Source organism: Pagrus pagrus (genome assembly GCF_965226575.1).
Source record: "Pagrus pagrus genome assembly, chromosome: 5".
NCBI lineage: Eukaryota > Metazoa > Chordata > Actinopteri > Spariformes > Sparidae > Pagrus > Pagrus pagrus.
The window spans coordinates 3,189,605-3,212,694 of NC_140189.1; the positions used below are offsets into that span (position 1 = coordinate 3,189,605).

A 23,090-nucleotide genomic window follows, 5' to 3' on the forward strand; every position below is an offset into this window, starting at 1 on the left:
GGCTGCAAAAAACAGTTTGGTCTTCAGATTACTAGTTGGGGGGTATCAGCTGTGATGCATATCAGCCTCCCATGTTTGCTTTAATAAATAGGATGATGCGAAGCTGACCCTGTCAGGACTTGAGTGCAGACTCCACACACAGCTCACCAGTATCACATTTCATTGTATGCCTTTATGAGCATACATGCTATGACCACACACAGATAGATTTCTAATCCAACTGTATACAGAGGGGTTTCTTAATCAAGGATTTCTCATTTGGCTCTGTTTTGAGTTGAATGACAAATGAGCAGCTTCATAAAACGTCCAATCAGGATTCTTCATTTGTAAATGTAATGAATACGCTGTGTTATTACCCTTGATAAAAGGGGAGTGGATATTAAGTGGAATTACTTAGAACACTCATTTGAATCTTGTATGTTGTCCAGCCGCTGACTCCAGCATCTGAAAGACATTTTCAAAGCAGGCGATTTGCCTCAACTCAAGTCATTACTGTCCCTTTTTATTATGACGATAAAAAATGACCTCAAATCTTTAGGTTTCATCAAGATAAATGATCCTCCTGGAGAAATGCACCTATTGACTTACAGTAGTTTGCATGCCCTCACACTGAACTCTCAACTTCCTGTTTTCCCTGTCTGGTTTTTGGCAGCAGAATCTATCTCCATTAAGCAACTTGTCACAGGATTTACAACCTAAAATATATTTGCAGAAGTTCATTGTCAGTCTTTTTGTCTTGTATCATGTCTGAATCATTTATTGTCTTGCCCAAGACCATTATTTTTATCATCAGTTTCACATTCCTTATCATGATGTTAAACCTTTAAACTCTTTTGGATGTTCATCTAAGTGGCAACAATTCATGTACTCCACGTACTGTCTTCCTGCACTGCAAAAAAATGTTTTATCCAAATGTCTGTTGATCTTGCAATGAGTTTGAAAATCTCATTTTCTATGTGAGAAGAATCTGCCAATTGAGTGAGATCATTTCTTTTTTCCTGTGAAAGTTTCAAGATGTTGTTTGGGATCAAATGATGTCATTTATATTCCAAATTAGTGTCATTTTAGTCAAAAAACTTTACCAAGACATCTTCCTATTGTATATTTTATGGTTGGTTAAACACAAATAAGATTTTAGGAGTCTCTACAAGTTGAAATGATTTGTTGGAGCCCAGATTTTTTTTGCAGTGCATTTCTCAACTGTGAGGTGATGAAAGGCCTGCATGACTTGGCCTGTGGGGAGAGTGAACTGTGTTTCCCTCCGGGTTTTCCTGTGTTGTCTGCCACCTCATCCATTTTAATTTGTGTTGTTCTGTGAACCCAGGCAAAACGTGTGATTCCATCATCAATCACTGTGCGTGTAACCCTTGTTTTAATGGCGGGTCCTGTCAGAATCGGGTGGATGGATATTACTGTCATTGTCCATTTGGTAAGTAATAGTAGGAAACTTTTCAGGGCATTAGCAAGCCCTGTTAAATTGAAAAGCAAGATGGACAATTTCATGCAGGCTTCCTAAAGAAAAGAAAATTGTGCCATTATTATTTCATGATTTCTTAAACAAATGTGGACGCTGTCATTTCATTTTGTGTCTCCATTTTTCATGCTTTGTATTTTAGCTGTCATGAATAAGCCTTACTTATTACTTGAACTTTAAAAAGATGTAAGATTATGATCTGACTGCTTTGTTATGACTAAATACAGAACATATAGTATTGCTCCATAAAGATTCTGTTTTATCTGCAGATATTTTTATCACAGCAGCACTGTGAATCATTCATTGGCTTCCTCTCTGAGTCCTCTTTTGGTCTGTTTTTGTCCTCAGGGGTTTTCGGCAAGCACTGCGAACTGAACAGCTATGGCTTTGAGGAGCTCTCCTACATGGAGTTTCCGTCTCTGGATCCCAACAATAACTACATATATATCAAGTTCGCTACCCTGAAGAGCAACGCGCTGCTTATGTACAACCACGATAACCAGACCGGAGACAAGGCGGAGTTCCTGGCTCTGGAGGTCTTCGAGGGACGGATGCGCTTCTCCTTCAACTTGGGAAGTGGAACTTATAAACTGATGACCATGATAAAAGTTTCAGATGGCCAGTTCCACACAGTCATCGCCAGGAGAGCTGGGATGGTAAGAAAGTCTGTTTTTATGGTAGAAATTAGCTCACATGTTGAACGTTTTTCATCATGCATTCTTGAGAAACTTTTCACAAAATGGTTTAATAGTTCTTATGGGTCTAGTAGCATAAACATTGCAGAAAATCTGAGAAATTCCACATGTGTGGACTTTCAACATGGGCTACACTATCAATAGCATTTACGTGCAGGGCTTTTAGAGCTGAAACCTGCATTCAAATTTGGCCTCATACTCCTTTTTGCACCATCAGATGATAATTAAACTCCCCCCAAACCACGGGTAGCTCAGCTTATGGTTTTCATGGTTTGTAATTATATTTTACTGCGCGTTGTGATTTACAATACAAGGATCCAAAATGACCCTGAAGGTTGAAATTCTGTCTCCTGTGCTCTGAATGAGAGGCTTCTCCCTGCCAGCAATGCAGTGGCAAGGAAAGAGGGGGAAAAAAATCCACCCAGGCCCTGTCAAACCTTCTATAATGTAGCTCTCCTGCTGGACTTCAAATCTGTCATTTCCCACCGTGCGCTGAGGCTTTCATAGGAAGCTGGTAAAATCGTTAAATTGTCAGTTTTGAGATGGTGCAGAGTGACAGGATGGAAAGGAATACAGCACAAGTTGAGAAGTGTGATTCAGTCTGCATATAGTGCCCTGTTAAAAGTATGCGGAGGTGACCATGTAAGGGCTCTTGAAGAATGACGGAGGATTGTGTGTGTGTGTGTGTGTGTGTGTGTGTGTGTGTGTGTGTGTGTGTGTGTGTGTGTGTGTGTGTGTGTCGTGCTTCAAGTGCCAACTCCCTCAGGCAGTGTAAAGTGAACCTGATCACTATGTTTGCAAAAGGTGCTGTGGGTCATTTCGGTGGTCAGGCTTGAGGTCTGTTCTCAGCTCCTGCCTCCAGAATTCTGAGTCAATGTCAAACGCAGACAGAAACCATGGACACAGTCATGCACTACTTCTTTATGAAGGCTCCAAGTAATCACAGGGAGCAGAAAGTTCACGGATAGTGTTACAATCATCATTGTCTAGGTCCCATATTGTAGAAAGGGCTATTTCCATGTCTTTTTTGATTTCAAAACAGATCTAGATGCTATATAAATACTGGGAAATGATCAAAAATGCTTCAGAAATTGTGCCTTCAAACAAGCCTTCAGGACTCCTGTCAGGTTGTGATGTCACAACTATATAGTCAAAGCCCTCAGCCATGCCCCTAGCAAGTATTAGAAAATATGCGTTTTTTGAACATTAACTCCTCCATTAACTTAAAAAGCTCTGTGGCAAACTGCAAAGTCAGGTGATAAGTTCCTGTGAGTGACACCTTACTGTACACGTTACGCATTCTCATTTGATTCACTATTGATGTAAAATGAAAAGATGCTTGAAAATGTATCCACACGGAGCATCAAAACATCTGTTTAAATACTCAAATATACTTTAGATCAATATATCAGTGCATGACAGAGCATTGTAGCAAAAGTGATTGATTGAATCCATTAACACTTAACCAAACTCATCCCATATGAGTTTACCACAAAAGTTAGCCACATATTTCCAAGATTAGCATTAGCATTAGCATACGATTCAATGTGTTACTAAAGTCCATTTTGTAATCTAGGTTTGACAAACACACAAGTGCCTTAAGGACACTGGTACACTGTTAAAGGGGGAATTCAAAGTTTTTTTTTTACATTGGTAGTCAAAAGTTCCCACTGAAAACTACATCTGAGGATTATCCTGAGGAGCAAGCAACAGGAACAAGATGATTTTTGTATTCTTATCCTAAACTTCTTGTACTTTTTTCCATAAAGTTTGTTCAGATGAGTTTTCCAAGTCTGATTCAGTAAACCCTTAACTATAGAAACTTGACATAAATTGATCGTAGACACTTCACATCACATTTGTGAGATATAATCATTAGCATAATCAATGCCCCCATATTGCTATAAGAGGCTACCTGTTGTGCTCCATTTGTGAGAAAATACATTACGAACAACTTGTGTGCTCATGTTACGGTAGTTGACTGGAAAAGATCACATCTGGGAACATCCACGCAAGAGTTCAGCCAGTTTATTTGAAATCAGGGTTTTAATTCAGAACAAACAACAGAATCCTCTGTGTTTGCAAATGTAGTTTGACAGATGAGGACTCACTGTAGCTGATTAGCAGCAGCAGCTAATCATCAAGTTTTTGATTAGCTGAGTTATTTGTCCTAAAAACAAGCACTCAAACAAATGCGTAACAGCAGTTACTCAGTTCCGCCACCACAACAGAGAGCAATGCTATGGTCCCTCTATTATTAGTCATGGAGAAAACAATGATCTCCAGTGGCGCAATCCTCTCATTTCCTTCACTTTTAGCTAAGCTCAAAAACACGCTACTCATCTTTTCGTGTTACATTCGGTATTAATTTCCAAAGGGTTTCGTGAGTAAAATATTTCTCCGCCACAGTGTGAAATACTTGACATCAGTGCAGTCTTCTGTATTTAGGGAATGGCTGTAATGTCTTTGATCACAGGCAAAGACATTAATAAAATGTTCATGTGGTTCTGACGTTCTTTATGGCGCTTCAGAGAGTCACGAATGTGTTTGAGACAAATGAGTCCTGTTGTTTCTCCCCTGGCTGTTGTCACCGTGTTGGTCTGTTCGAGTGTTTTACTCAGACTTGGTTGTGTGTACGTGTCCATGTGCCTGACTCAAGTGTGACTCAAGTGCAATAAAGACAAAGAGAGACAGTGTGTGTGTGAGTGTTTCTGTATGCGTGTGTGTGGTTGGTGGGGTCGTGCTCTCCTGGATGATTTGTGTCAGAGATCCGGGCCAGTGTGGTCCGTGTTTACTTAAGATCCAGAAGAGGTGGAGCATGATTGCCCCGGTTTTTCAACACTTTCACACACTTTTCCGGACAGTTTCCTCACCAGCCCATTTCTTTTCTTCCTTGTTGGGTCGTTCCCTCTCACAAAGTACAGAGACAGCGAGAGAATAACACACATCTGGTCGAAAGCTTTCGTACCATTAACGGGAAATTGGGATTGTTTCCTGCGATGGATGGCATTTTTATGCCACTCTCCCTTCGACCACTATACTGAATTGATGAAGAATAATTGGCTTACATGCTGTTTGGTGGACTAAGCTCATACTAACCTTCGAACAGTACTTTCATGTAGAAATTATAGTTGGAAGCAGAACCCTGCAGTAAAAGTTATGCTGCAGTGCATGAGAAGATATAAAGTCTTACACGCTCTTGTGTGTTTTCAGTCCTAAAGATGGGCAGACAATAAACATTATGTTTAGGCATGGAATAACACACAGGCTGTACAGCCTGACAGCGTCACTGACATTCATTATGACAGTCACAGAATAATTTTTAACACACACATTGCTGTGTTCATTAGATCTTTCAGAAGCTTTAAAGGAGTAGGTCAGCATTTTAGGAAACACTTTCTGGCAGAGAGTTCTCGTGTCTGAATGCTAAATATGAAGCTAACTTAGCTTAGCACAAAGAGGCGAAACTCCAGACCTGTCAAGCTGTAACAAAATCCACCAGAATTGTGCTGGTGTTCGTTGTTCTTTGCTTTTCCCACTGAGTATGCATGTAAGTTCTACATAATTAGTTAGAAGTATTGAGTTTTTATCAAACAAAAGATAAAATAAGATTACATTTGTTCAGATCACATAAAATTAAAAGTGACTTTAAGCTTAAACAGTTGACCAAAAATAAAATGATTGTACTGTTGTTTTGATCAATACTTGTCTATTTAACTACTTCACCAACATTCTGCCGTACAGCTACTTTTCCCAATAAACTTAGCCTCTTTGACTCCACCTACTGACAGGTAACCCGGCCAATGAGATTGTTCATGCAATATATGCCAAGGGAAATATCCACAGTGCAGAACATGCAATTTTTTGATAAAAGTACACTGTGTGACAAAACAGCATTATAATGAGGTACTGCAGTGCTGCAGAGATGGCCTACAAATCATACAAATGTTCCCCAGATGTAAGAAAACTTGTTTATTTGGTACAGATTACAACATATCATCATCATGGTTTTAATCATTTTTCAGGGAAATTTGAAATTGCGATGCAAAAAATGATCATTCCCACTAATCCTGAATCAAATTGCAATACTGAGGTGGAATGCATTAAGCTTATTGCTGGTATGGCCTACATGCCTCTTCTCTTTTATGTTGCTTTTATGTATTGTATGTTTCCTACAATGTGTAATTATTTATGTGAAACTGCTTATGCTGCCATCTTGACCTGGACTCTCTGGGAGAGCAGATCTCGTATCTCAATGGGACCTTCCTTCCTTAAAATAATAAAAACAAACAAAACTCAAGTTAGCCGAGCGACATACAGAACAGAACAGTTTCACTCCTGCATGACACAGATTCTATAGAGGAAAAAGCAGACTGCCTGATATTGAATGAGCATTTGATTGGTCGCCATCTGCCACAAAACAGAGACTGACAGCTTCTTGGTGTTTGAGCTCTGCAACCAACTGAGTCAACCACAGTCTACCATTCAAAAACTCGGGTCTTGTCCAGAAACGACAGCATGACTTAACAGCTGTGAGTCTTCACATGACAATTGCATGTGACATGCAAATGTGTGTGTGTTTCTTTCATCATGTAGGCTGCCTCCCTGACTGTGGACCTGTGTGGCGATGACCAGGAACCAGGCTACTGTGCTGTGAGCAATGTGGCAGTACACACTGACTGGTAAGAAAATCACACACACGCACACACACATTCAGGACACGGATGATCTGTTTAGTGTCGACAGATTGAGTCCAAGCTTGGAAAGGACGATGTGTAATGAAATATTCCAAGTCTAGAGAAATAATGGAAAATAATTCAGAAGCATAGGTTTTTCTGCATCTGGTCTGAACTTATTTGTTGAATTATTTCCAGTTATTTTACTTTTCCCTTTATCATAGTGTGAGACCAATATGTGTTCTCTGAACTGCAAACAAGAAAGAAATGACAAGATGATTTGTTTGATTATTTTCAGTTAAATAAATGTCATCAAAGAAAAAATAAATAACTTATTAAAAGCTTATTTATTTCTTAAATTCTTCTCAGTTCTTCTAAACAGTGAACTACTGACAGCCAGATTAAAAATATGACAAAAATCTAAACTAAAAATAGATAATTATCACAGCCGTTCTAGTCATCATGTATCTAGTTACAAGTCTAAAACTTCAAATCCAATCCAATTCAAATCCATTTTAACCTAAGTTATTTATTTTCTGTCAAGTTTCAAGTCATTAAAACAGGGACTCTAGTGCACATCTCTGATAGAAATGATTGCGTTTTTGTAGCACAAATGCTTTCTCCTGTACTTAAGTCATCTGGCAACCCCTCAGATTCATCTTGTGGTGATCCTGACCCACAGGTTGGGAACCACTGGTGTAGATTAAGAACCACACTGGGCTTCAGACTGACAATAGGTTTCTTTATCATATATGTTCATCCCCACCATGTCTGTGATATTTAGGTTAGCCCTTTAGGTAACCTGTGAAATATGTGTGTAAACTAAAATCTAAATTAAACTAAATCACAACAAAATCTAAAACTTCATACAATGTTTGCTTTGTTTCTTTCAGTTTGGGTTGCAATTTAATATTGCTCACAATCTGCCAAGTAGCTCCATGGAGAATTGAAGCCTTTAATTTTGTTTTTGCTTTTTTCGTATTACTGCCTTACTTTCTAAGTATCAGGTTTAAAGCAGAATGCTTTTCATGTAATCTGCAGTTCTCACACACTTTTGAGCAGTGATAATACAAAAATGCCTTATAGTCGAAATGAAGTCATCTGTTGTATATATATGATATAAACCTTCATTAAATTACTGGATGATCAGTACGTTTACACACACACACACAGACAGGTCTGAGCCAGACCTTGTGGGGTGAACACTTGAGACTGTACATGTGTGTGTGCGCGTGTGTGCAGTGTGTGTGCGTGTGTGTGTGTGCAGTGTGATCGATTTGGCAGATGAGGTGGGGCCACAGAGGTCTGCAGAAGGTTTATTTTGTAAGGGTCTCGGGACCATGTTGTTGTGAACCTCGTTGACCCGCAGTGTCCCTATGTGTAAGTGTGCGCGTGTGTGTGCGTGTGTGTATGTGTGTGTGAGAGCATACCCCTTGAAGGCATCTGAAAGCTTTTAGATTTCTCTGCATATGTTCTTTTGTGTCTGTGTGCATTTAAGTCTTTGTGTCCTCATTCACGTGTGTGTGTGTGTGTGTGTGTGTGTGTGTCTGTGTGTGTGTGTGTGTGTGTGTGTGTGTGCAGGATCCTGGACGTGCAGCCCAACAGGCTCTCGGTTGGAGGCGTCAGGTCAATAGAACCCGTCCTTCATCGGCGCGGTCAGGTCGCCACCCACGACTTTGTCGGCTGCATCATGGAGTTTGCCGTCAACGGCCGCCCGCTGGAGCCCAGTCAGGCGCTGGCATCGCGTGGCATCCTTGACAGGTCTGCACAAGTCCACCCCCCTTACTCCCCCATTCACCCTTCTCTCTCCATCATCTCCCTCTTCTTCCCATCTGTCCGTCTTCCCTAACCTTCTCGACTCTCGCTGTGGGACATCTGTTCACACTCTCAGACCCTCTCGAGAGATTTTAAAAAGATGTTTTTTTAATACAAACGGCAGATTTTTGACGGGGGAAACCAATTGCAGAATTGCGGGGAAATTTTTTCTTTTCTGTCCCGCTGGTGAATAGTGAGGCGAGGACAGATCTTTTAATATGCTAATTCCCTTGGGGTTCTTTATGGGTTTTTTGTATTGCAGCATGGGGAGAGAAATCACAGCTCATCTGCCCCTTTTTTTTGGGAGTTTCTCTTTCGATGGACCCCCCGGCTACCGACTGTGCGGCTGACTTGTCAAACTGATTGTCGGTTTGTGTCTCTGTAGATGTCCGAGACTGGAAGGAGCCTGCACCACCAACCCCTGCAGACACGGGGGCACCTGTTTGGACCACTGGTCCTGGCAGCAGTGCCAATGTGTGGATGGCTTCACTGGCAAATACTGTGAGAAATGTAAGTTTCCGCCTTGAAGTGTCTTTTTATTGCTGAGACTGCACTTACTGAGGAATATTCTATCATGACTATTTATGATTCTTCCCTCATGAGTCACCATGTAGCTTAATATAGGCCACATCACTGCATTCTGAGCTTTACTTCAAAGCATTTGTATATTTCATTGTATAAATACTGCGACTTGACATCAGAGACCTAAAACCTACTGAGAAACCTTTGAGGGTCCACAAAAGCTGTAGCTACTGTGTAAGGTGCTACAGTGTGTTTAGGAACGTTACCAATAATCATCACCACATTTATTTTGAAACTTTTATATTGTTGCCGGGAACAAACAAGATCATTACTTTAGAAGTCTGGGAACCTCCACGCTGGATTATTCTGTCATTGGGTTTGATTTTGTGGGAAGTCTGCTGGTTTGTTTCATGGCACGGAACGGGATCACAGGACTTCTCTGTTAATACAAATGAAGCGCATTCTCTCAGAGTCCTGGTTATTATCTTAAGGAAAGAGAAAGAGAAAATGGTTGGCAGGGCACTGAATCACAAGGAGGGACAACCTTTTCGCAGTAGGCAGCAAAGAGGTTTATCAGAAATGTCTACATTTTGAGCTAATTTTTCAATTAATCTCTCAGCAAATCATGGCTCACTGGTAAAACCATGTATACTCCTACAGAGCAAGGCTATATATCATAAAAGTTTATGATGCCATGCAGCTAATGAGCTAGAATAGCTTGACCTCTAAATTCCTCTAAATTCAGCAACCAGTTTTCCATATGTTACAGGCAAGAATGTGCATTTCAGTGTTCACAAAAGTTGAACTTGAGGCAAAACATTTGCCCAGATGTTCTTCACTTCAAATCCCCTGATCATAGATTTATTTGATTGAACTGAACTGATTTTGCTGCAGCATTTTGACATTGGAATGCCTGTGTGGCCTCATCTTGACCCTAGTCACAAATACAAAACATAGTTTGAATAAAAGTAATTATAAACACTCGAAATCCATCGACCATTTTACAAGAAAAAAAATCATAGTTTCACTTCAACTGTAATTTGTAAATCCAACTTTGAGGGGAAGTTACACTTTGCTGTGGTTCTGTTGGTTGAGACCGTAGCCTGGTCTTTCTTTCCACTTCAACAAATATTTGATTAACAAATTTTAATGGTTACATAACAAAATTGTGCAATATTTTCCATATCATTTCAGACATTTTGAATTCACCAATTAAACCTGGGCTGCAAACTATTATTTTTAATACTTTTGAAGCATTAAACAACCTCACATTGAGTCATAGAAGACTTGCTAATTATTGCTTTCTGCAGCCAAGAAATGTCTTTTGATGCTGATGTTAAAATGTGGCTTGATGATCTTGTCAAGAAGAGGAAGTATTTGATGCCATCTGGAAACCTCTTATCCAATACATGGAAAAAACAACTAAGAATCTAATGCTATATATAGATTTTTATGAATATTATAATGCAGGCTCCTTTAGTTTTAGTTTTAGTTAGTTTTGAGTTGGATACTTCGGTTGGTTGGGGGTGTTTGTTTCTTTTCCTTTTCTATTTTCTCCTCCTGTGTTACTTTAAGTCTTTAAAGTAGAATGGTGTCTGTATTAGTTTTTATATTCATGAATGATCTTTATATTGCACTTTTCACTATGCACTATTGCACTATTCACCAGTAACTTTTATCATTAATGATCTGTGTATTTTTGACTCCACTCCCAATCAAATGTTAAATATATGAAAAAAGTATGTAGTAAAATGAAAACTGGTCATATACTATACCTAATTGTTAAATGGTAGCTTTAGAAAATTAGATCATATTGTATATTAGCAAAGTTTAAGGGTCACACAGCTTATGAGCACATATTAAATCAAGGTTCCTTGTATTATATCGAGCAGTTACCAGAAATCTTAGGGATTGCATTTCAGGTATCGAGGTGAAGCTCTGAAGAGGGTATGAGTAAGGACTCAGTGCTGACTGACCTACATCTTTCATTTATGGGAAGGTATTCGTAACCACTGGTGAGAATGTAAGAACCGATTTGTGGTCATGGCAGTCGAATGAGGAAAATCATTTGTGCCCGCCAGCTCCAAAGTGGAAATAAAGGTTTTACAGTCGCCTGTGAAATGTCAGTGAAGTCAGACAGGACTGAGGATATTCTCTTTCCTCCACAGACATGACAGCAGACACCGCCCTGTCCCTGGATGGTACCGGTCGTCTGGACTACTCAATGAAGCAGGGCCCTAAACGTGACATCCTTCTGAGACAGTCGCTGCAGGGCATGACCTCTGACCCTGCCAGTCCCAGCAGCTTGGAGGTCAAGTTCAGGACACGGAGCAAGAGCGGCACTCTGCTGCATGTGCAGGAGAGCAGCAACTACACCACTGTGAAGGTACGTTAGAAAGAGAAAGTGACGATTATATGAGAGTCAAATAAGGGCTGGCTTTAATAGCAGTCTATATGAACAAATAAAGGTTGGTTCCAGGGAGGGGCTGGGAAAAAAAGGAGGAAAAAAATCTCAAATTCAAATTTCTATGCATTATTTCTATCATAAAAAAGCAAAGTCATAGTCTGAGAGTCACTGTATTGAAAAGGTTTATCATACATCACTTAATTAATTCTATTAATTAGGATCAACTTCTGGTAGAAATTTCACAATAAATTCTGTGGTGTGCCCAGTGTTCACAGGAGGATATTGCATCTGTTTCCACCAAAATAGTAGCAAATGGGATGAGAAAACATGGAGGCTTTTTGGTCAAATATAATAAAATACAGTGGAAATTAGAGAGACATTGTATAAATACTCGAAAACCTTTGCGAGCCCACAGAAACGGCCAGCTACTGTGTAAGGTGCTACAGTGTGTTTAGGAATGTTACCAATAATCATCACCACATTTATTTTGAAACTTTTATATTGTTGCCGGGAACAAACAAGATCATTACTTACTCTTACGAAGTCTGGGAACCTCACGCTGGATATTTCTCTGTCATTGGTTTTGATTTTGTGGGAAATCTGCTGTTTTGTTTCATGGCACGGAACAGCATCACAGGACTTTTTCTTCTAATACAACTGGAGCATTCTGTCTCAGAGTTCTGTGTATCATCCTGGAACAGTAATAACACCAGTGGTGGTGGTGTGATATCGTTTGGACAGCAACTAATGATTATTTTCATTGTCGATGAATCTGTCAATCATTTTCTCAATTAATTGGTCAGTTGTTTGGTTTATAAAAGGTCAGAAAAAGGTGAAACATTTCCATTAGTGTTTCCCAAAGCCTGAGATGATGTCCTCAAAATTCCAAAGATATTGAGATTACTGACATAGATGAGCCAAGAAACTACAAAATATTCACATCTGAGAATAAGACAATTTTGACTTTTTCTTTAAAAAAAGTACTCAAACAGATTAATCGATTATCAAATAGATGCCAATAATTCTAAAAGTTGACACATTTTCAAACAATCACTGGACATCAAATCTAATCTAATAAAAGCATGTCTCAAATAAAGGCTTGGAAGCCCTGGCCGAAAGTTTAATATTATTATTATTATTATTATTATTAAAAACAGCTCATGTTCAGAGCCCAATATCATTCATATGTATATGCAGTAGGGTTTTAATTTGTATCACAATTCTATTTTAAACCACATCATCATTGAAATCCAGTGGAAAATCATCATTAAGAAAGTCATCTTAAAGCAGGTGGATTCAAAAATGTCAGGGTAGATTTGCATTCAAACTCTCATTCGACCAAATCTAGCAGCAGAATCAGCTTAGTATGACATTTTTAAAGGTGTGGTGTTTAGGATTTAGGAGCAGAAGTGGAATATAATATTCTAATATAATCATGTTATCATTAGTGTATACTCGGATAAGAATTGTTGTGTTTCTGTTACCTTAGAATGAACCTTTTATATCTACAGAGGGAGCGGGTCCTCTTTGGCAGGGTCCGCCATGTTGCACTGCCATGTTTCTTCATATTTCTGGCATTTTAAGCAGCCCCATAGGGGAGGGTGAGATGAGGGGTGTTCAGTTGGTTGCAGTCTGCAGCCACTAAATCCTATGGTCTGGACATGTACGATAATTTACGATATTGCTAAGCAGCCACAGTTAATGTTACCATCAGCCACTAGCCACACTGGACACTCTAATGGCTCATTAGCTAATGTGTAAGTCATAATGAACTCATGGTCTTGATTCGCTCCAAGTTATTGTCAGCACAGCTTTGGTTTCATCTATTTGTTTGAGATGACAGAGCTGAGGTCATGCAATATGGCTGCCAGATGACATGTTGCATCCCCAAAAGCATATTTGCAAACATTCTGACACCAATGCTGAATGGTTGCCTGAATATTTAGACCTCTTGGATCCCAACATTAGTCTAATTTTGTATGTACAGTATGTAAGTTGTAACGGACGCCGTACAAACATTTACACTTATCTGTACATTCACCCTTACAACACCATTCACCACCACACACACTCCCTCCAACTATATGAGTCTTTCTCAGCCACCGCTTTTGAGTCGAACTCCTCTTTTTCTCCCCTCATCCCGATCAGCACCCCCTCCCTCTGACCAGTCCTGGGCAGCTGCCAAAAAAGGCCTGAGTGCTCATTCATCCTCTTCACTTTTCCTTTTAGACCCCCCTCCAGTCTCACCACCACCAGCCCCCTTCCCACTTTAGTATCAAACTTTCTCTCTTATGATTTTGTTTTCCGGCTCTGAGCAGCTTCTGGTGCTCATCGAATCACCATCGCAGCTTCCTGAAAAGTATATGAGTGCCTGGATGCCTAAAAAGTAGAGCAAGAAGGGAATACAAACTGTATATGTACATATGTTGAGAATCAGAACTATATATACTGAGATATAAAAAACAAGATGTTTAATAGATAAACTTCATGATTGGTTTTCCAGGTTCAGAGCGCTCAGTATTCTTTGGCTTGGGAGACTTTCCGCTTTTCCCATTTTAAATCAATTCTTCCGGAAGCTACTTATCATTGCTGATTTTTGAGGTCTTTGAAGGGAGGAGAACAGGATTACTTTTCCATGGAAGTGGGGAGTACACATATGAGATTACCATACACAGTGTAAGCCACAAATTTGTTGCCCATGCCAAAGTGAGCTTGATGAATTTCTTTTAAAGACGCACTCTGTTCTGGAAGCAGCCTTCACCCGGTGGGCGTTTGAATGAGCATGTTTTCTATGAATTTGTTGTTAGCAAGCTTCTGATCATCATCTGGCTGAGTAGAGAGCTAAGCACACAAGTTGTGAGGACATGATTAACTGCAGTGTGTCCCGCCGGCAGAAAGATTTATGAGCGTCAAGCTGCATTTTTGTTTTCCATGTCTGACCTCAACATCAGATTCTGAAAGCAGAGTGGTGGTGGAGACTTCCTCTCATCGCTCATGATTGATACTGACATGATAAGTTGCACTAATCGGAAAGACTGCATTTTAACCCTAGTTTGCAAGACTCCCCTCAGAGAAAGTTATTTATCATATGCTTTAAATTAAGAATTACAATAGTGTGTAGAAGGACTGAGCAATTTACTAAACTATCTTATCCAGTCTGTCTACGCATCTCTAATCTATGATATGCTTTTTAATGCAGATATTAACATAGTGTCACTCTTGTGGATGTAGAGAAACAGGAATAGAAGAAGCAGGACTGACATTAGAGGCAGAGCTGAATAAAAATATGCACACATAAAAAAGAACAAAAGGCTAACCAAATGTTGGGGCAGGCGAAGGTCAAATTCAAATAAGGGAAACACATCCATAGCGGAGCAGGCAAGAATCAAAAGTACAAAAACAGGCAAAGTCCTGGGAAAAGACATAGCAAAGGTCCAAAAACACAGGGAAAACATGAGGTCAGGACTGGAGCATCGACACACAAGACGCTAAGACAAAGTGGCAAAGAGTAAGGGGAACATGCACACTAAATACACTCGAGATTGAAGGATAACGAGCAACAGGTGAAGTCAATCAGCAATCACAAAGGCAGGGAAAACAAAATACAATGCAAGAGAAGAGTGAGCTTTCAAAATAAAACAGGAAACAGACTATCAACAAACCTCGGACCATGACACAGGATTTTTTTTGGTAAGATGCCTGAAATAAGTTCTAAATTACCACAAGCTTAGGAGATTTTCACATTTTTCTACAACATAACTCCTAACTTTCAAACTTGTATATTGATAACTTTTTAGTATAGTTTGCATGGTGTAGTGTGATAAAAAGCTTAGTGGCGGTGATGTTGTTCAATTATAGCCTAACGTTAGCTTTTTACCTCTAGCGTTTGCATTACGCTTTAAAGGTAATAAATGTGGAGGTCATTTGTGACGATTATGTTGCTGAACAAATCGTGTTAGTATCGTAAACTCCAAAATCAAACAGAAAAATACCAAAGGCTTTTTTGTCAAGGGAACCAGGATGATGCTAACTTTAGGGTTAGCCTATAAAAGTACATAATTCCTGCAGTTCTCTATTACCATCAGCCTCAGTTGTACTTTGTTAAGTGTTCATTTGCAACTGAAGGCAATGCTTACACACTAGACTGATGGTAGAACATGGTACAAACATTATATATGCTTAACAGTATGTTAGCATTCTGACCTTAGCATTTAGCTCAAAACCATATAGCCTCACAGATGTAAACTCTTGCTTGTGTGGAAGTAGAGCTGTGTGACAGTTGACTCTTCATGGTCTCCTTATGTAATTGTATGGAGATAAAATTCTCCTATCAACATGTTGTGATTTACAGTTACAGCATGTGATCTTATCATGTGATTTTAAATGCTTCAGTAATGGAATATAAAGATATGGCCACCCATAAAATCTCATAAAATGGATCAAACCATTTTCAATGCATTTCAACACTGGTTCAAAGCTGTTAGTGTTTTCCTCTTTCACCCAGGATAATATGATTTACAGAGGCAAATAAATCAAGGTGCCTTTGATCATATTTGGTGTGATAAATTAACCATTAACATATCTTCACTTTGAGTGCAGAATGTGTGATTTACCTCCATCTCTGTTCCTTCTGTCAGATGAGGAACGGCAACATCCACTACATCTCGGATGCTGGCGTCGGGGGGAAGGTGGAGCGGACTGTGGGAGATGTAGTGCTGTCAGACGGCCAGTGGCACACGCTCCAGCTGGTCAAGAACGGCTCAGCCACCGTGCTCCAGGTGGACGGCAGCCACCCCAGGGTCATCCAGCACGCCACCCAGGACTTTGGAGGTCTCAGCGTTTTGACTTTTTCTCTTGGAGGGATCCCATCCGGACCTGCTCAGCAGAAAACTGCAGCAGGTGAGACTCAACAGTATATTTTAAATGTAGTTGGGTTAGGGAGGAATCAGATCATGTCATTCTGTCTATAACTTGAGTGCTAAAATATTTATTTTCTGTGACTGTAAGATAAGTTTGACCCCTAAACAGCTGGACAAATCAGGGCATCTATTTTCCCTCTTTACCACACCTGAGGTGCCTTTGAGACCCCAACCCACAACTGGTCCTAAAACAAAGATTTGATAAGAAAGATATTTGCAGTATCCAAAAAATCATGTGTTTTGTGCACATAAAATCATTTTTCACTGTATCTAGAATTCAGAGTACCTGATGCATTTGGTGGGAATGGGTCATGTTCCTTTTAAGGAGGTGTTAGCTGATTTCCCACCTTAAAGAATCTCATTATTATGAGTTTCATCAGACACTATTTGTGTCCAATGATGATCTATAAGCTGTTTCGGAGGCTTTTCTACTCTTTCAAGATAACATTTCAGATGAAAACACAGGATCTTTATAACATTTCAACAAAAGATTTGTCATATTTCAAATCTAAAAATCTCAGTTTTAGATATAGCCCTCTCCAAAACAAACTATGATGGTCAAACCCTTGTGCATGCACACAATATTTGCATGTAAGTGTGTGAATGTACATGTGTATTTACGTGCTGTGTCAAACACACATGCTGAAGCTTTCAAAAACTGGAAACTCACCCACACTTTACCCACTGTAAATTACTAATGCAGCAGTGTTTTTACATGTTATGGCAACCTCCTCTACATCCTATAAGTGTGTGCACATACACATACTGTACATGCACTCATGAGCTTGTGAGCCTTAATAAATGCAGTCCAGCTTTTTTTCCCAAATGAATTAACAGTCTGCTGTGCAAACTGCTGACCATATTTGGTGGACGTCCAACAAGACTCTGTGAAACTGGCCTGAAATCTGTTTCTATTTGACACTGCCGAGATTTACCTGCTATGAATTTACCGTAGTTGAATAAATGTTTCTTTATCAGCGTATCATTTATGCACTAAATAACTAATATTGATTTAATTTGACTTTGTCTTGGAGCGTCCGCCCCTGAGAACTTTTCGTGTTTTCGTCTCATTTTCATGAACTCTCATCTTAGTTTAGACTTAAATCACAGATCAGATGTCCTCGAGCATGAGTTAAGAACAGTTTGGAAAAGGTGAAAGAGAGGCTTTCCAGAGGGAGGTAATGCAACACAGTAAATTTCTGAATTTCAGGGGAGGGGAAAACTAACCTAATACTATGGACTAATATGGTAAAAATGATTTGTTGACCTTTTTTTCACAAGGACCAAACAAGCATATTATGTGCACGCATATCTGTGGCAGGCTGCCTGTCTGCTTGTACCTCAATGTGTATCTGAACAATTGTGTTCTGTTGTTTACTTTTTAAGCGCTAATGAAAAGACACAAATGGATTTAATCTCCACTGGGATAAATTCAATAAAAACCTATTTACATCAGTGAGGCAGTGCTCTTAGGCAACACACGCAGCAAAAGATTGAATTATACACAGAGACATTCATCCAACCCAGATGTATGTCTTGAAGCTATAACAGCTCCAACGATGGATTCTCTGATAGAAAATATTTCATATTTTTTTTAAATTGGCCAGTGATTGATTCAGCCCATTTTTAAAATATGAATATTTTGAAGAGTTGCTCTCCAGAGGGGAATTTCAGTTGTTTTTGGGGTTTCTTTTGTCCCAAGCTTGAACCAATTATCCCTTTAAACAAAATTCCTTTAGCTCCGATTATGACTCCCAGTTCCTGTTATTTACAAGTAAGCAATACAGCATCCGACATTTTGAAAAGCCATCAGTCTGGTGGCAATCGGAAACGATTCCCCTCCAGGCCACTGGTGTGTCCTTGTTAGCTGCTGATGGCTGTTTCTCGTTATCTGAACCAGTTTTCTCTCTCATTCGTTTGCAGGTTTCGATGGCTGCTTGGCCTATGTGAAATACAATGGGGACAACCTGCCATTTACTGGAGATCACAGCCTCGTCACCTTAACCAAGACCAGTTCTTCTGTCAAGATCGGCTGTAGGGGTCCCAACCTGTGTGAGAGCAGCCCATGCTGGGATGGCTTGATGTGCGTCAACCAGTGGTACACTTACCAGTGTGTCCCGCCTGGCGACTGTGCCTCTAATCCCTGCCAGAACCATGGCAGCTGTGTGCCCGATCCCCACTCGGGTTTCACCTGTGTGTGCTCAGAGTTCTACACAGGCAAGACTTGTGAGACCTTGGTGGCCTGTCTGGGCGTCCAGTGCCCCGAGGGGACCGTCTGCAAGACAGCCAACAATGGAGCATTTGTCTGCAGCCCAAGCCCCACAGCGGAGACGATGGTTCTCCCCATCTGGGCAGTTCCAGCTATTGTTGGCAGCTGTGCCACTGTCCTTGCCTTGGTGGTGCTCAGCCTGATCCTGTGCAACCACTGCAAGGGCCGCAACAAGACCAAAGTGCCAAAAGAACCCAAGGAGAAGAAACCCAAGGAGAAGAAGAAGAAGAAGAAGAAAAAGGGTAGTGAGAATGTAGCGTTCGATGACCCAGATAACATCCCGCCATATGGAGATGACATGACGGTACGGAAACAACCAGAAGGGAACCCCAAACCGGACATCATTGAGAGGGAGAACCCTTATTTGATCTATGATGAAACAGACATTCCCCACAACAATGAGACCATCCCCAGTGCTCCCTGTGCCCCCTGTAACGGCCCAGAGGCAGACATTGAACACTACGACATAGACAATGCCAGCAGTATCGCCCCTTCAGATGCAGACATCATCCAACACTACAAGCAGTTCCGCAGCCACACGCCCAAGTTCTCCATCCAGAGACACAGCCCGCTGGGCTTCGCCAGACAGTCTCCCTTACCTCTCGGAGCAACAAGCTACACCTACCAGCCTCAGTACACTCAAGCACTGAGGTCCACCCCGCTCAGCCACTCCCACTCAGCATGCCCCACCCCGAACCCCCTCTCCAGACACTCCCCAGCCCCGTTCACCAAGCCCTCCTCTTTTTACCGAAACACTCCAACCAGAGAACTCAACCTGGCTCGCCGTGAGGGCAGCCCGCTGGACCTGCACAACGACATGTGCCAGCCACCACCGATGTTCAACTATGCCACCCGGCTGGGGAGGCGCAGCAAGAGTCCGCAGACCATGGCCAGCCACGGCCACACCTCCAGGCCTGGCAGTCGGCTCAAGCAGCCGATCGAGCAGATTCCCCTGGAGACGGGTCCACCTGTGGGGTTGTCCATTGAGGAAGTGGAGCGGCTTAACACTCCACGTCCGCGCAACCCCAGCATCTGCAGCGCTGACCACGGGCGCTCCAGCTCTGAAGAGGACTGCCGCAGGCCACTGTCAAGGGTCCGCAACCCTGCTGATGGCATCCCTGCCCCAGAGTCCTCTTCAGAAAGTGACTCACATGACTCCTTCACCTGCTCAGAGATGGAGTACGACCGGGAGAAGCCGGTGTCTTACAGCTCCAGAGTCCCCAAGCTCTCGCAAGTCAACGAGTCAGACGCTGACGACGAGGACTACGGTGGGAGGCTCAAGCAGAGGCGATACTCGAGCCGGAGGGCAGAGGGAGGGCCTGGCATTCCCCAGATGCCACCTACTGACCAGCATTACACCCTGCCCCACAAAATGGGTGGGCAAGCTGGGGGCTTCAATTGGGACAATCTGTTGAACTGGGGCCCTGGTTTTGGACATTATGTAGACGTGTTCAAGGACTTAGCCTTGCTGCCAGAGAACGCGGCAGCAAAAGACATTGAAATGAACAGTGGGGATGGCTCGGTGACCATTCTGAACGAAGGAGAGGCTGAGCAATATGTATGAGACTATTTATTATAATGTTGTAGAATATGGTGACGTTCTCCATTTAAAAAAAGAAAAGAAAATGAAGACTGTATATTTCAAGAGAACATTGGACTACATGTTTTTTTTGCATTATTCAAAACTATAAGACGACTTTCAATGCAGTAAGGCAGAAAAATGGAACCTGTGACATGACAGTTTTTGTCATGTGCCACCTTGGAATAGTTTACCAGTCTTTTCTAGTTCTTAACTGTACAATTGTGCATTCATCTCTCTGAGGCCTCATTACAGCGTATCCATTGACACAGAGTGTCCATGTCTGAATTCCATTTAGTGACTGCAAAGCTCCATTCACGTTATCTTGATCAAACATTTCTGTTTTTTATTACCAATATTGCCTCTCCTTCCCCAAAAACTTCTTCAACTTCACAGCTGAGAGATAAGAGGGTAGATAATATTAACACTCACAGGAAGAGAATTCCAGCGAGCCGTAGAGCAAAAGAAAACTCCGGTTTCTGTCTTTTTAGGGGTCAATTTTTAATTTACTTAAAAGAAAGCATGTGTGTTTGATCTGACTGCACCTGTAGGGGACAGGACACAGCCCTCGGTGTTAAACCAAGTACACCGTTTTGCTCGCACGTTATGGCGGACCGCGCCAATGATATGATCCCTTCTCTCAGTGTCTGTCTTTACCCCGGTGTGTTTTCTCACAGACGACTGGCTAAATGCTCCAAGAGTGAGGATTAATCAAGTCCCCTGCCTTACAGACATTTGAGGATTTCAGCACAGGGGAGGACTTTTCCTCTTCTGTTTTTCTGGCCTAAGTTCAGGAGGAAAGGAGGTTTTTGAGGGGATGGTGTTGTTTGTCACAAATTCTCTGACCTGCCAAGTGTTTTTCGGGCAACGACTACGATGATGATGTTGATGATGTATGGATCCTATAAACATGACCCCAACTAAAACACTATGAACTTGTGTACATTTTTTTAATTCATGAGTAATCATGGAGTCATTTGTTGTTGGTGTCTTTGTCCATTATTTTGACATGTATGGTTTCTACATTTTTGTACTGTTTATTAACTTAAATTACTTAAGCTGTGTTTTTATGGATATTTTCATATGCTGAAATGTATGTTCTTACTTTCGGGGAAAGTAAGATTGAAGACTTATTTTTTACATTTGTTACATATGTAACATCAGTATTTTCCACTTTTGATAAAACTATAACATGCTGTATGCTTTGTACCTGTAAAAAGTCAATAACAGAATAAAAAAAAGTATTTATTTAAAAGTCGCTTTGGAAACTTTTTCTTCTCTCCTGCAGTGTTGAGCAAATGATTTATTTATTTTTGCATGTGAGTGTCAGCAGTTTTTAAAAATGACCTCCTTCAAACTGAGATTACCTCCCATCTCAAATCATCTGGGTGGTAAGTTATTCTATATTCAAGGCTCGCTCTGTGCAGTCTTTAAATAATACTCAACAAAACATTTAAAAAGGCATTTCAGGACCCGAATGAAACTGAGCCACCTCGCTCACAGCCAAGCAAAACACCAAGTGGACTCTGCGACGCAGGGCCCTATATTGCTTTCAACAATTATTTACATCTGGCTTATTGAGCAGAACAACTTTTTTTTTGTCATAGCTCAGTGATTCGGCATGCAACATGCTTATCTTCTCCATCATCGAGGGGAGAGAGGCCACGAGAGAAAACACAGGGAGCCGTGAACCTGGCGAAGAGTGACAGCACGAATCTGGGTAAATTACTACGGCCTCTCTGAGTCCATGCAGAGAGCTCTGTTGACCAAAGCGTCTTTGGGAAGGCTGTACCACGCTGATGCTGAGCTAATAACAACACTCACAATGATAATGAGAGCGTGGGAGGTAAATAGGAGATGAATTCAAATAAACCTTGCTGCGTCTCCTCATGGCAGGGTCTGAAAGATATCAGGCGGGGGCAGCTTCAGGAGCAAACCCCCCACCTCCTCCTCCCTATACATGTAGGTGAGCAGGAGAGGCTTGTATACACATAGGGCACATTGTTCTACAGTATTCCAGGACGTAAAACACTCATGAGGACTGACATGAATCTGTCTTCCTGATTTTCTTGGGGGCAGGGTGGAGGGGGTGTTCATTTTTTTTCCACAAGTGCTGTTTTTGGATGTTGTCCAGATGGCTGCTGGACTTCAGCGAATGGCAGAGGAGCTTATGATGTGTTTAAGGATTAATTGCAGTATATATCCTAAGTGCGAACACCATATGTTATATTGTAAGACATGGCTTTTACATAAATACACCATATGTTATTCCTGTCGGCTCAAATGGGCATGTGTGCTGTTTCAGTAAGCAATAAGCTATTTGTGTCAGCAGTGACACAAGAAACATGCACAACCACACGTGATTAGAGTCATTTTTTGGAGAGCCATGCAGCAAAGTAATCATGTGTGCTTCATAAAATCATGACGATGCAGACTTCAGAGTGATTCAGTTATAACGTGTTTTGCAGATCTGCACACTATTCATCTCGAATGAAGGTGTGAAAAGAGCCACCACTCGATTTTCCCATGGAGCTCCTACAGAGTACTGGCTTTTCCCCCCCTTCCTTGAATCCACAAACGTCATCAAAACATAATTTCCATTAAGATGATTTCCATGTTTCAAGAGTTTCCCCAGTATTTAAGAGAGGATGTGGCACTGAGCTCCGATTGACTTCCTTGAGAGTTCCTCCCTAAAAAAAATCCTCCTAAAAGCTTGTTTATAAAGATTGATTAT

At 41.1% G+C, this 23,090-nt stretch overlaps 1 protein-coding gene across 1 annotated transcript in view; it reads left to right on the forward strand.

Moving 5' to 3' along the window:
• The window catches only part of fat4 (FAT atypical cadherin 4), a 113,448-nt gene extending 91,834 nt beyond the window's left edge, over nt 1-21,614 (forward strand). Inside the window, exons 10-17 of the mRNA XM_084353764.1 lie at nt 1,325-1,429; nt 1,823-2,130; nt 6,766-6,851; nt 8,427-8,606; nt 9,046-9,170; nt 11,351-11,568; nt 16,227-16,488; nt 18,432-21,614. Coding sequence (XP_084209890.1) covers nt 1,325-1,429; nt 1,823-2,130; nt 6,766-6,851; nt 8,427-8,606; nt 9,046-9,170; nt 11,351-11,568; nt 16,227-16,488; nt 18,432-20,341 — 3,194 coding nt within the window. The 3' untranslated portion in view covers nt 20,342-21,614. The remainder of the gene's footprint in view (nt 1-1,324; nt 1,430-1,822; nt 2,131-6,765; nt 6,852-8,426; nt 8,607-9,045; nt 9,171-11,350; nt 11,569-16,226; nt 16,489-18,431) is intronic.
• The last annotated feature ends 1,476 nt before the right edge of the window (nt 21,615-23,090 follow it).